General features: G+C 41.3%; 1 protein-coding gene across 1 annotated transcript in view; it reads right to left on the bottom strand.

Annotated features, from left to right (window-relative positions):
* The window catches only part of LOC111339550 (polycystin-1), a 29,921-nt gene that overhangs the window by 9,202 nt on the left and 6,167 nt on the right, over positions 1–14,552 (bottom strand). Inside the window, exons 9-16 of the mRNA XM_088735690.1 lie at positions 13,888–14,054; positions 8,948–12,906; positions 8,085–8,715; positions 6,993–7,208; positions 5,440–5,571; positions 3,914–4,084; positions 1,438–1,677; positions 432–1,052 (exon numbers count right to left, since the gene is read on the bottom strand). Coding sequence (XP_088591816.1) covers positions 432–1,052; positions 1,438–1,677; positions 3,914–4,084; positions 5,440–5,571; positions 6,993–7,208; positions 8,085–8,715; positions 8,948–12,906; positions 13,888–14,054 — 6,137 coding nt within the window. The remainder of the gene's footprint in view (positions 1–431; positions 1,053–1,437; positions 1,678–3,913; positions 4,085–5,439; positions 5,572–6,992; positions 7,209–8,084; positions 8,716–8,947; positions 12,907–13,887; positions 14,055–14,552) is intronic.

The raw sequence follows: 14,552 nt of genomic DNA, 5'->3' as shown, positions 1-14,552 counted from the left end.
TACTCTCGCTACAATTTCTCTTATTGAGGTTAATGTAATGATTCATTTAATGTCGAAAACGTGGGAGGTGCTTGTGCAATCTTCCGAGCCAGAGGCTCATGTTAAAAAACGCTCGACAAACTAAGAAATACGAGAATTATCCATCTACAAGTATTAAGAGAAACTTGAGAACATCTGAATTTAAGAAAAAAATATGAATATATATATATATATATAGATTTGATATCTGAGAATCCATTCCTCACTTACAATCGACAGGCCACATAATATTTGAGAATCCATTCCTCACTTACAATCTACAGGCTACATACGATATTACATATCGTGAGCGGGGGACAGGGGGGGGGGGCTTATCTCAGGGGTGGGGCCTTCTTAAGGACGAGGGTATATTCTCAGTCATTTGTGAAAAAAAATATAGTACCAATTATTACCTTGCAACCGTGGTAATCCCATGTTTTATTTATAGTGTTGTAGTATTTGCAAGTACTTTCGAATATAGTGATGTTGAGCTTGTTTTCCGCAGGGAGCGTTTCATCGTCATTTTTTTTAACAGATCCATTGTAGTAAAAGCCGATAAACCATACACCGCTGGCCGTTTGGTTCAAATCATCGTTGTCTAAGAACATTTGATAACGCTGGGGATCAGAATGAGCATCAGTTGAATTTTCGCTCGTCCCAGTCTCCTCTGACTCGTTCCTAAACAAATCATTTGGTATAGCTTGACGAAAGTCGTAGTCAGTTGTTGATGGTTTGGAGCCTCTCTTGCAGAATACTACAGTCTGAGTGTTATTATGCTCAGGGACGCCCCACACATATATCGCACTCTTGTTGTTTGTCACGTTTAACTGCATCACAAGCATATCACTCATTTTAATGGTATGTGTCTCAAGCTTTGCCAAGCCATTTTTCGCCGGAATAAAAATGTCCATGTAAGAGGTGAGGTTAGAGATGTTCTTAGGATTTCCACTTTCATCTTTGAGTTCTAATTGAGTGACTCCACTGTCAACCTTCCCGGCTGATTTACCAAAGGGACTGCCACTAAAAGAGGACATCTGTAAAAGAATGCAAAGATTTTGGTTACCATTGTCTTTGTCGTTGTAATTTCATTGTAAATATCTCTGCCGTTGTTTTTTTCGTTGTCGAGTCGAGCGACCTGCGGGTTGCGATTCCCGCCATTTGGCTGCGTGTGGCCTGGCTCTTAAGGTTTTCCAAAATGGCGGCTACCATGGCAAAATTTTAAGCGAATTTTCAAACGGTTAGGTTAATTGGAATCATATATCGCCACTGTTGATAATCTTTTTTTGCACGATTGTTTTAGTAAACGAAAGAAATGGAACAGTTTCCTAAAATGAGTTCCTTTTTCCTGTGTTACTCGGTTGTTTAGGTTGTCATCCGATATCATCTTCGAAATATTTTGAATAAAACTTTAACACAGACCTGCATCTGAACTGGTTCAGACGAGTTCTTATCGACAGCGGTGCCAAGACCCTTGATTTTACTTCCACCAGCTTGAACCTCCTTCACGTTATTCATGCTTTCTTTCTTTGCCTTCAGACTGAGATCTGAGCTCTCCACTTTGAACTCTTCACCAGTAACTAAAGAGTTACCAGCAGTGGATAAAATCAGGCTAGTAACGTCAAGTGTCTTTTGCTTGGCCTTCTCGTCCTCGTCATTGCCCTGTGGTTAGGAAGTCCAATTTTCAGAATGTTTCATGAGCGCCCATTTTAGGAGAGACCACTTTATCATTGGGTGGTCATTATCAACGATGTTTAGCTTGAAAATTTTCCAGCGGTGATTATAATTATATTACTTTCATGTCACCATCTCGATTTTGATTGGTTAAAAAGTATGCAACCATGTCTTACCAACAGTGTTTCATTACATCATACCTACGGACAATAGGTTTGATAAAGAGTGAAAGTTTCTAAAGAAACTGTGGTGCTGCGTCGGTGGGGGTAACAAGGTAATTTAGTTATATCAACTAAGTTGAAATTGTAAATTGGCCACCGTAAAGAGTTAAAACTATAACGTTTGAGCGTTTGCCCTTCGTCAGAGCGAATGAATAAGGGCTAACGATCAAAACGTCAGATTTTTAACTCGTTACGGTGGCCAATTTACAATTTCCGCTTAGTTGATATAACCAAATAATGGTTTTGATATATGTGGAAGTGATCTACAGACAATGTTTTCAAAGTGTGCTTAGTTTGGGTTTGAAACTTGGTGTTGATAACTTTCGTTATCATCCACAGCCTAGTTCCATAATTGTCACCTAGCTGCTACAAATAATTTCAAATCATAAACAAATACTCCTCGAAATGTGTTCACCTCGTTACCAACAACCGCTTTTCCAGACGCTTTTCAAACTAATTTGGATAGATTTTGAATAACTTCTTTGGTTTATTCGGTCTAGTATAGCAGCCACACTATAGAGGCGTTTTGTTTGTTTGTTGTTTGTTTGTTAACGACTTCACCGGGTGTGACTAGACCCGGAAGGGTTAGTGCGAACGGAACACAAGGTCCATGCGAAGCACCACCCCTCCCCCCAATTCACCCCCATTAAACCCACCCATCCCACTCCAGGGGAGGAAATCCATCACACAGTAATCTCGTACGTGGGAAATTAACGTCTCCTGCCCCTAACCCTATAGGAGACGGGACCTCCATTTATTCGTCCCTATCCGAGAAGACTAGAATATCTAACCATTTCTTGATGTTATAGAAAGGTAGCAAATTCTTCTCAATTATTTTAAGACCCTGAGTGTTGGTCCGGCCGGGGCTCGAACCCTCGACCTCCCGCACAACAGTCCAGCGGTCTATCCATTGAGCTAACCGGGAGGCGGGAGGTGGTTTTCGATCGCTTTAAACAGTCCTAGACTGATAAAATCTGAAAACCTAGTAACTTGTCACCAACTAAGGGCTTAGGCTCGAAAAGGCAGCTTAGTAAATTTGTTTAGGACTGAAAAAGGAAGATGGTAGATTTTGAGCTCGGTGAAGAAATAAAGAGAGATGTTTTTTGGTCTTGTCACGAGCGTGGCAACTTCTTTCTTATTCTATTTACAAACATGACTCTATCGACATCACTAATAATATATGAACTTTGTAATGGCTTTGCTCAACATAGAGTCTCCGTGGCTCAGTGGCAGAGTATTGCAGCGCGGAAGTTGAGGTCTGAGGTTAGATTCCTCAAGGGAACTCAGAATTTTTCCCTCGTTCCACGCTCGTGATAAGACGAAAAACATATTTTTCGATTGTTTATGACTGTGCTTACCTTTTACAATTAACAACCAACAAAGTAGGATTAGTGAGCCTCTTTATCAATTTTATTGTGTAAGGAAGTAAACTAGAATCCCACTTCAAATTACCCTCAGCTTTGCGCACCTAAGAATAGGCCACACATATACTAACTTCTAACCGGGAATATTGGCCCGAGGTCGTGGTAGTGCGCACTGAGCACAGCGGCGAGATATGTGCAAAAACGACCGAAATAAATATATGTAATATTCTCTAGTGCGGCTCAAGCAAGTGAGGCTAGTCAGAAGTTTATTATATGGCACGGGAACCAAACGTGTTTATTTTGAATTTAAAAGCTTTCACGAACAAAAAGACACGGCTAATGACTGTTTTCGGGGAAACGGTCCGTGTGGCAAGTTCCTTGCTAAGTAAGAACTAATCAGAACGCTCGGATTTACCTCAGGACCACCTTGATAAAAGCATATAACATCAACAGGATACCATGCACGCACATTCTGTTTAATAAGAAACCTGGGATTGATACCATCGATTTAATTTCTTTCTTCGGCTTTAAAGTTGGAGAACAGCTTGTAATAAATGATTTGCGAGCTTTGTGTGCGTGAGCTGTAAGGCCGATTTGATTAATGAATGAGCGGTGAGTGTCTTTAGGAATAATATTTACCTTTTCTTCGGTAGAATCCTCGGAAGATTTTTGTTCATCATCATCATCATCAAGAATTAATACAGCACTAATGCTGGTCACAAGAGACTTCGCTAAGGTTTCCCGTTTCTTGGAACTCATTGGAGTGTGGAGGACACCGGCACATTTTGACATTGTTTCAGCCATTTTACCCTACAAATTTGCATCAAATTTCAGTTGGTATTCACAACAATTTCCAGTGACAAAATAGCTGATACTTGATAAAGTGAAGTTACCCTGGAAGCTTTTATTGCCAGACAACTGTTCATATTTCAGACAATCTGTGCTCAAGCCTTCCTCCCTGAATTTTTTTTATCAATATTCTTGGTTGTCCCGAATTGAAATCTTTGGCTGCTGTTTGTAAGTGGTCAACTGTGGCTATTCTGTCCAGTATCGTTAGATCCGAAAAGAAGTTACTAATTCATAATTAATATTTTTGTAGGTTTTCACGATTGCCACGATTTTACAACTAGTGCTGCCACGGTAGGGAACTCGTTTTAGCTACCCGAATGTAAAGACCACTCTTTCGTACCCCTTTCTCCCAAAAAGGTTGTAGTTCATATCATTTTGATCACTTTGATGACGAATATCGTTGTCGATAAGAGTACAGACCATGCTAAACCACTGTCGATTTGTTTTTTATCACAATATCGGCATCAAATAAAACGATACTTTTAGTGAGTGACTATTACGTGACACGTTGACGCGAGCAACGTTGTCTGTACTCTTATTGACAACGGCAAACTGACTAATCAGATTGCGACATTTCTGCCAATTGTGGTAAAAACACTGTTACCCCTCCTGTGTTGCGGGTCAACACCCCCCCAGGTCGGCGGTACCCACTTATAATTTAGCGGTCAAACATCAAGCATGTACATGCGTCAACCATGGCCACTTTTGGTGAGCCATGCGTCAGTTTCCTGCAAAAAATTTCAGTGGATAACATAGGAAACAACTTTTGACACACAAAATACGCGTAAAAAATGGAAACGTGAATAGAAATTGTAAAAGGAAAAAAAGCAGTGTAAAGGAAAACTCGGCCATTTTCGAAAAAACACGGGTTTCCTATTGATTCACTATTCCATTTTGAGCTTTACCAAAAACTTTGTACGGTTCTAAACCAATGTGATTAACTGACTTATGTGGTTGTTTGTTACTCCCGTGAGACAAATTCGTCATGACTGCCTGAAAGCATGCTCTTAGCTATTACAACGTTTGCATATGCGCAGACGCTTGACCGCTGCGTGCTCATTAATGCTCTTGGGCGGAGAGAGGTATTGCGAGGGCAACATACACCATAGGTACCAGTCGACGCTAGAAGACGGACCGCTCGACCTGGGTCGAGTAAGCTAACAGTTAATTACCGCGTCTCTCGCTTCACATCAAAACGAAAAAGGGTAAAAATAAATTATGATTATCAAGAGCGTAACGATAGTCGTTGCACTAGGAGTTGACGTTAGTTTGTTTGATTTGTGTAAGTTGTTTGCTGTCGTGTTCCTCTTCACTACCTTTGCATCAGATGAGAGCGTTGTCTTTGGTCCAGAGTTGATCGCTTCTAAAGCGCCTGTTATCTTTAAGGCATCTTCAGGGTTTGAGGGAGGAGGTATCTTGGTAAGTATTCCAACAAGCATTTCTTTCCTCTGTAGAAGAGAATGATAATAATAATAATAATAATAATAATAATAATAATAGAAATAATTGTAATAATAGTAACTGTAATAGTAATAACAATTATAATAATAATTATAACACAATGTTTGGGAGAGTGTTACGTTTCATCAAATTATAAGGAAATTTAAGTACGATTGTTTGTCACCATTTGTTCATTACGATATGAAGCTCGCCCGAACTTTTAGAGGATAAAAGATGCGCAACAGCTCTATCTAACCTTTTCAAGTGCTTCACGTCTCTTCACAACCATCATATACATCAACTGTTATCTAACATTTCAGTTCAACGTTGTACCATAAAAGTAATTTCCCTCTACTCCGGTTAATTGTAAACACCTCATTATCAGCTTACACAATGATAATATGAAACGTGCTGGCACGATTTAATTTTATTGGAAGAATTTACAAGAAGCTGTGTAATAACATGCGTCAAGGGCTTTCCGTAGTTGTTAATGTGTGAGAAACCTAAGTTTAGCGTAGAGGCACAGCCCCTGAGAAGTCGACTAAAATGACCGAATCACACGAGCGTACCGCTGTAAAATCCGTTATCAAATCTGAACAGAACCTAGTAAGTCTTCCTTCCGACAGCAACTCGGTTTCTATTGCATGACACAACGCATATCCCTTCCGCTGGTTGGTCTATAGCAAGTTAACCCCACCCACCGAGGAGTTCTTTTGATGTTTCATTCATAGATACCTGAATTTATTTATACACAGTAGAATCCTCCAGCACGATCTAAGAGTAATAAATATCTCATTGTCTAGCTAAGCTAACTAATAGTTTATGAGAATAAGAAACTATCATATCATTAAAGCTGCTTTCTATGATGCCGTGTCTCATTCAAATCTGTACTGACGCACTTAACTTTAAGATTAAAGAAATTGTTGATAGGAGTTCATAGGAAAGGCTATTCCACAACATAGCACCGACATAAGATAAATATATGTTGCAGGGCTGTGGGGCATCCGAGTTATTCTCAGAATTCCTCACTCGGTACAAAGTAATATCATTTTGGGATTCAAATGGAGGATGTAGATATTCAGGGGTCAATCCATGTAAATTTTTGGGCATCATTTATATTCTTTCGTGGAGAAAGGCTCTGTGAGAGTGGGGTGCCGGGTCAATCTCTCAACTCAATGAGCCAGCCACAGCTGGAATACGGTCATCTCTACCTCAAGTGCGGCGCATTCAGTTACCAATTCTCCTAAATGTAGTACTCTATTCTTGAAATATTTTGGCTTAATGGAGTTTTTGGAAAAAAAATAGTTGGTGACTACCGTGTTTTTTCTGTTCCAAGAGACTCCTTACAGGACATTTCAGAAAGAAAAGGCAAATTGAACTCGTTGGAAAAGATACGGGGTACATCTGGATTGCATGAAGCAAACTTTACCTCTTTCTGTTCCTTTTGCTCCTCTTCACTCGGTTTCACTTCTTCATTCTGCGCAGAATCTCGTTGGGCTGATTGAGCTGACATAGCAGAAGCGACTCCACCAATCGCATTCAACGCTGCATCTGGATCCCCAGAACTTATAAGTACATCGATATTAGCTGTTGCTTCATCCAACTTGGCGGAAATTTCTGCTGCGTTTCCTGCGGGCATTTTTACCTGGAAAATAAACCAAAACACGGCTGTTAGTTGGAATTCTCTCCGTTTATGAATAAAAGAGGACTGTTGACAAACGTCGCTGTTAAACACAAGTACGGTTTACCGAGCTCATTTATGATTTTTAAACTAGTACCTGTTTTCAAGTAAAAATGCTTACCTTAAAGATTAGGGATTTCTACCAATATTTCCCCATCAACCTACAGTAGAAGTATTGGCTTTTACAGAAAACCCTTCCCCTTTCCAACGACGAATTTTTTTACAAGGAACCACTTTCAAACAACTTCTAAAGCTATCGGCATCCCTTCCTTGATTCAACTCCCGAAAGAGAAGAAGAGGGGGGCACCTATTTTGGAGGAAGTGGAACTGAATCCATTGGGGCACTCACTAAGTTTATTCCCAAATCGTATTCAGATGTGTTCGCCTTCTCTATTTTTTTGTGATTATATAAATTCTGAGCTGATAAAACAACACAAACTGTGTTTTGATATGAAACACAAGTACTCAGGTTTTAATTGCGGCATAAAACGTTCTCTGAGATCCTGACGAGTTAAAAACCTGAGGAAAGGACCTTGTGATCCCTAATTACGCACTTAACTGATTCGGCGCAAGGAATCACTTTTCAATGAGAAGGGGTAGGGAGGGGAGGGTGAGCTCATTTAAAGTCGCAGCACATTATCCTTATGAAACTAGACAAAATGACTCGAAAGACATTTTCTATGGAGCATGGCCTATGCTGAGAACTCAGTCCCTTAGAGTGATTTCCCTCTTGCCTTTACCTCTTTCAAGCGAAGAATTCCTTTATAGGACGATAAAACCCAGAGCCTGGAATCACTCGGGGGGTGGCGGAGGGGGGGGGGGGCAGCAGCGGGCTATTACCTGCACTCTTACGATGAATTTTGTATCAGCATCGTCTTCGTCTTTGATTGTAATGATGACGTCAATGTAGTTTTCGTATTGAGCTAAGCCGACTGGTAAAGTTTTAGACGACAGAGAGTAAGTCTGATCCATCGAAAGTGGCTCGGCGGGTGATATAGGAAGTTCTGCTTGACCAGTCTCGACACTGGCTGTTACACTGTAGATCAGTTTAGTATCGTCAGACCATCCGGAACAAGTGATTCTGAAGTCGGGTTGTAAGGCGAAACCCTGCTTTGGAAAGACATCACACCGACCATTTTGTGGCGGCATATTAACCTCTTTTTCATATTCTGCAAATCCGAACACTTGTTTTTTGGTTGATATAACCCAGCTTTCCAAGCGGAATTTATAAGTTTTTCCCCCTTTAAGCTTGTCAGGCTTTACGGCAAGGGTTTTGCCGTCGAGAGGGGTGGCCACCATAGCGGCTGGATTTGAAACATCAACATAGTCATCACCATTTTTTACAGATATTATCCACAGATATGCGACAGCAGTCTGATCACCGCATAAATCGCAATCAGCGTTTCCAATTAAATTCAGGTTTACCGATGGGTTTATCTTCCTGCCACAGTTTGGAGCTTGCTTGGAACAGCTAAAAAAAGATCAAACAAAACAACTTGTAAGGCGTCTGTGAAGTTAGTGGATTATCACATCTAATACACAAAACAAAAATTTATTGAATAGAAATAAACTATGATGGGTGAACATGGAGAATTGAGCAACAGCGTACCCACCCCTCCCCTAACCTCACCTCGTCCCCAACTTGTTATCAGTTAGCTGTTGTTTAGACGCAGATCTAAAATGTTTGTATCTGTTTCACTTACGTAATCGCCACTTCAGGAGGGTCTCCAGCAGTCATTTGCAGAGTAATGCAAGCAGTACTTTTCCTGGTATCTTTGCCGACTTGAACACACACTTCGTAGTCCGTGAAGGCTGCCATCCTGAGCGTGTTAAATGTAATACTTGGCTCAGATGTATTCAGTCTTCCCTTTGGATATCCAAAGCAGCCATCTTCATCAAGTTCGGTCGACGTACTGTTGGTATCGTTACCCGAATCAGATATTGGAATTGGAATTAAGGGGTAGGCGTCAAGCTGGGTGCAGTTTTCCAGCAGGCCAGGATCGTAGCTTCCTTTCTTAGCGCAGAACCAACAGAATTGGAAGTCACTTGGACTATTCGACACTTCGTCTGGATCACTGGTCTTGAGGCTACTGACTGTTGTATCTTTCCCTTGCCCCACTGCTCTGGATGTTCCCTGATCTATTACTGCTTCAATGTCAGATGCTTCAATTTTGATGTAACCATAGGAAAAGCTGACGACTCCTGTTACGTTGACCATAGCCACGCTGAAAATGAGACGGAATACTCCATACTCTGAAATCCCTCTGGCGGGAACGTCCAGGCTTGGAGCAGTCAATGAAATAGTCGTCGCTACAGAAACACTCCTCTCCTTGGAGGAGGTCTCCATTTTATTAACCTGCCAATGAAATTCAGTCTGGTCTGTTGCTTCGCAGTCCAGAGTTATGACGTTGCTGATCTTGAACCCTTTCTTTTTAGGGTACCCCACCGCGTTTTCTGGGCTTTGTCCAACTAAATTAGTTTTCATAGTCACATTAGGGAATTTGCATTGCTTTTGTGTACACACCCCTTCCCCTCGTTTGACGATAGTGTGGACCAGATTGCACGCAGTGACAGTCACGTTGAATACTCCAACCTTAACACACTCCTGTGTCCAGGAGAATTTTTTAGGATTACTCCAGACTGTCCCCTTTGAACTTGCTTCACCACAAGCTGAAGGACAGGATTTGGAATTTTTAAAGTTCATGAGTTTGTAGCCACTGATGTTCACAAAAAAGCACGAGTCAGTTCCAGCTTCGTCAAGAACAACCTCAAATGAAATAAGTTTTCCCAGAGTTTGAGATCCATCCGTTTGGAATGTGCTAATTTTTATCATACGCTGCATGTTGACGACTCTAGTTGTGATGTTACGACTGATAGCATTTTCGGCAATAAGCCTGACCTCGTACCTTCCAGGGTCTTTAAAAGTATGATTCAGGGAAGTGTTCACCGTGGTTACACTTTCTCCATCATCGAAGTCCCAGAAGTAAGAGACATTTGTCCCATTTCTAATGGAGGTGCTAAACATGACTGGAAAGTCATTTGGAAAGTATGTATTCCCAGGACCTTTCCCCGGCTTGCCTTCTTCCTCCTCGGGTCCAGTATGAACAAGAAAAGTTTGTAAACCTGCTATTGGTGTTTGAACTTCGACTTCAGTCTCTAAGAAGGCGAACTGTACTTGATTGGCTACGGTGATATTCATGACATAGGCGCCGTGGTCTTGATAGCTGTGTTGCAGCACAAGAGGAGCGGAAAAAGGCTGATCCGCGGACGTGCTCCCATCGCCATAATGCACAGTGTAGTTTGCATCAGTTGGGGGTTCTTCTCCCGGCTTAACAGCAATCGTAAAAGTGATCGTTCCCAGTGGAATCTCTTGTGGGCTGTTCGACATGAGGGTTAAATTAGGTGGGTTTTGTATGAAAACAGGGATAACACTGGTAAAGTTACTGACGCTGTTATTACCAAAAAGGTGAACTATGTATTCGCCCTCGTCATGAAACGTGTGTTCAATAGTCATGCCGTCGACAGGGAAGGGTCCTAGGTAGTTTTGTTGTATAACCAGTGAACCATCGGTGAAATTCCACCACAGGCTTACGTTAGACCCAGCTTTTAAACTAAACGAGAAGTTTGTCTCTATGTGCACCTCCACAAACTTACTGGCACGGGTTAGAACTGGCGTAGTTATTGGAACATCAATCATGACGGTTAGACAAATGGTTTGACGTGGAGTGACGTAATTGATAGCTGTCACCATGAGCTCGTAAAAGCCAAGTAAGGGCATCATGTCTGAAGTTATGACAGCCGATCCGGAGGTCTTATCCTTAGACGTGGTGATGTCTGTCACATTGAAGGAAGCCCCATCGATCACGTGCGTGAAGGTTAGATTATAGATGGCGTCGGTACCTGAAACGGTACGCCAGGTCAACGTGAAATCCTTTTGAAAAGGTTTGGCAATTGGGTCATCAACGTTAAAGCCAAGAATTGGAACCTCAACGATGGCTGTGGTTTCTGCGGTTGTGTTGTACAAGCGATTGGTACAATTTAAAGCAACGTTATAATGCCCCACAGCGCTGTAGTTGTGATACGTGAAATTTCCAAGATCCACGACATGAGTTTCACTGGTTGTGTGGTCCGCCCAATTCCACGTGCACCTGAAGTCCGTTCCTCCTGTGATGTTGAGCATACAGGGCACGTTGTCAGTTAAATTAGTGTGAGGGCAGGTGACGTTGAACCCGATCAGTGGCTTAACTGGCTTGTGAACTTGAATCTCTTGGGATGCGTTCTCTCTGCTCACGTTATTATAAGCTGAAATACTAACATTGAAGAAGGCATAGTACGAATACGAATGCTGAACACTTAGTTCTCGGGTTGTAGTAACCGAACCGTCTCCAAAGTCAATAAAAAATTCAGCATTGGTTCCTTGGGAGACTGTTATTTCAACGGTCACGGTCTCATTCACTTCGATGTCCCTATTAGCATGGATGACGTTACATGTCACGCCATTCAGCGGCAATTCCACAACAGCCATGTCTTCAATAGACGCGTTGGAAACCCAGTTCGACACGTTGATTATCACGGTATATTCCCCTGTCGCGGCATATTTGTGACTATTTATGGCGGCAAAGAGGTAGGCGATATCGAAGGAGCCGTTATGGAAGGAATCTCCATCGCCAAAGTCAATTGAAATGTTGACCCCGTTTCCCTGTCGAAGCATCCACATCACTTTTGTGTCATTTCCCAGGGGTACAGGACGGATAGGTTCGTAAAATGATAAACCTAGGACGATATCTTGAACAGTCACATAACAGGCCTTTATCTGAAACGACATCATATTGATAACGTACAGAGAAATTCTGTAAGAACCGCTCGCATGATATACATAGCTGGACGGCAGATCGGTATCCAGACGAATTTTCTGCATGGTGTTGTTCTTCCCGGCGCCAAAGTCCACAACATAAGTGACATTATAACCTTTGTGAGGATGTATTGTGATAGTATAAGTAGCATTCGTAGCTACAGCTTTAGGCGTTGTCCAAGTTACATTGGCCACTCCTTCAGTAGCAACGATTGTTGTTGTGTCTTTTAAGGTATTGTGTGGACCGCGGACTGTAGCTTCCTCGTTATAACTACCGATGGAGTAGTTATGAGTAAACCAAAACAGCGAGGGAAGTTGTTGAATTGCTGCAATCGCATACTGGATTTGTGATTCACTTGGAGAATTCGAAGCTGTTGTGATAATCGAACCAAGGCTAGGCTGTAAATCGCCAAAAGTAAATGCTGTAGCATTCATCTTCCGACTGTCCCCAGAATTCCGAGATGTTATCTCAGCAAATCCTTGTCCATAATAGGTAAACCCTAGGATATCTCCCTCCTTTACATCTGTGCAGTTCTTGACGTCATCAAACTGAAAAATATGACATCCAGGCTTGGAGAGGAAGATATGACTTTCTATAACTAGCTCGTACTTCTCGCCCAGAGCTGCGCTCGGCATGTATTGGGGCGTCATGTTTTCGTCAGTGCACGTGCCCGTTGGGGTGGAAAACACCTGGCTACTCGTGCATGTAGAGGCATGTAGATTAGCACAGGGTGTCAGGTTAATAGCACATTTGCTGTTCGAATAACAGTATTTATTGTATGTCCCTTTACCGCAAACCGGTCTGAATGCCTGAGAGAAACAAGAAAGAAAAAGATTACTAGCCGTATTGATGCCTTGCATCACGGAAATCATCACTGTAAGAATAGAGTGAAGACCCATATGGATCAAGTACACAATTCTACGATCTTGAACGGCCCCTCAATCAAAACTCTGTTAGTTATCACCTTTTCTTTGAGCATGAACTAAACCGAGCATACAATGAGAAGACAATAAAAAAAAAGAAAGAAAAAACGTACTTCAAATTTTTTGTTAATCATCATTGTATAGTTAAATGTACAGCTCTCCTATTTCTATCAGTACATGTGTTGCTTTGCTACATTACCTAACAGAAGTTTACCATTCAAAAGTAATTTTCGATTTAGAGTCGAAAATGAAGGGGGATTTCTTTGATTCTAATTAGGTTTGCTCTGTGATTGGTCCAGAAAGCTTACTCTAATTTCTCAACCAATCACATTCAAACCTCGTATTTGGTCATTCGTGTTTTCAACGCTTAAGGCTCTCGGCTTGTTTTTACGTGAGGGTCTCATTGACCCCTGGGAATGCATTTCCTTTTTCTGATTGGCTGTTCTAATAAGTTTAATTTTCGTCTCACGAAATTCAATCAATTTGCGCTTCACTACAATTCGTTCACTGAACCCAATTTAGCCGTGGAACCCCACTAGTTCATTAATTTCATTGGATGAGCGTAGAATCGATGATACAGTGTCATGTTAGCGCGCTGGAAAAATTCAGATGGGTCTCTTTGTGTTCTTGAGCAAGACTTTCAAAGCACATTTCTCCAACCTGGAGCATAGATGAGCGCCAGTGAACTGTCAGGAAAATCTGACGAAATGTAAGGAGTTTTCCTTTGATGGGGAAGTATTCTATCAAAAAAGGGAGTACACATAATCCTGCTCATTTCATTTTACAGATACGTGGGCCATTATGCTTAACATCACAGACCAAAATAAACTTCGTTAAATGGATGAAGACTGCTAATGTATCCTCTACCTGTAGGGAAACGAAGCCGCTGGTCTGCGAACAAATTCTCCATCCCATCAACTTGCCATCTTCTTCAAACCTGTAGCTGGGGATCAGTATTGTTTTGTTCGAGGACTGGCTCAGAGCACTTCTGGCTTCGATTTGAAAATTCTCTCCCACAAGTCTAGAAATAGCATCTATTAAAAAAAAGTACGTTTATCAAAACTCTGTATCTTCCGATAGTCCGGTGCGCTTCATTATCATTGTTATAAAGTTAGTGAGGGGAGATTATGATTGCTACTCCCTGTTGTATAAGATTTTTCGATTTTGTTGTAGACTTATACACAGTGATCCCTATCGAGCTTCAACTTCACCCTTTCACTCCAAAGATCTTATTAGTAATTCTCCATACTACCCACCATCCAATCCTAAACATGTTAGTTTGGAGAATTTGGTATTGGATCAACTAAAAATCCCTTCATTCATATTCTTCTTTATTCTTATCACGTTTCTACCAGATATTATATTGATATTGTGAGGAGAAATTCTCTCTTGATCACTCATGGGAGTTAACGGGTTTAACAACAAATACTCCTGAAATAAGTGCAGCTATGATCATTGTTTAAAACAAAAAACTTGCAATAATATTGGTATTTGTAATGGTACAGTTTTGATGCAGTAGCATAAGTGTTCCA

This window comes from Stylophora pistillata, chromosome 10 (genome assembly GCF_964205215.1).
Source record: "Stylophora pistillata chromosome 10, jaStyPist1.2, whole genome shotgun sequence".
NCBI classification, from domain to species: domain Eukaryota; kingdom Metazoa; phylum Cnidaria; class Anthozoa; order Scleractinia; family Pocilloporidae; genus Stylophora; species Stylophora pistillata.
The sequence above is the reverse complement of the archived record's forward strand: the minus strand, read 5'-3'. Positions and strand labels throughout refer to the sequence as shown.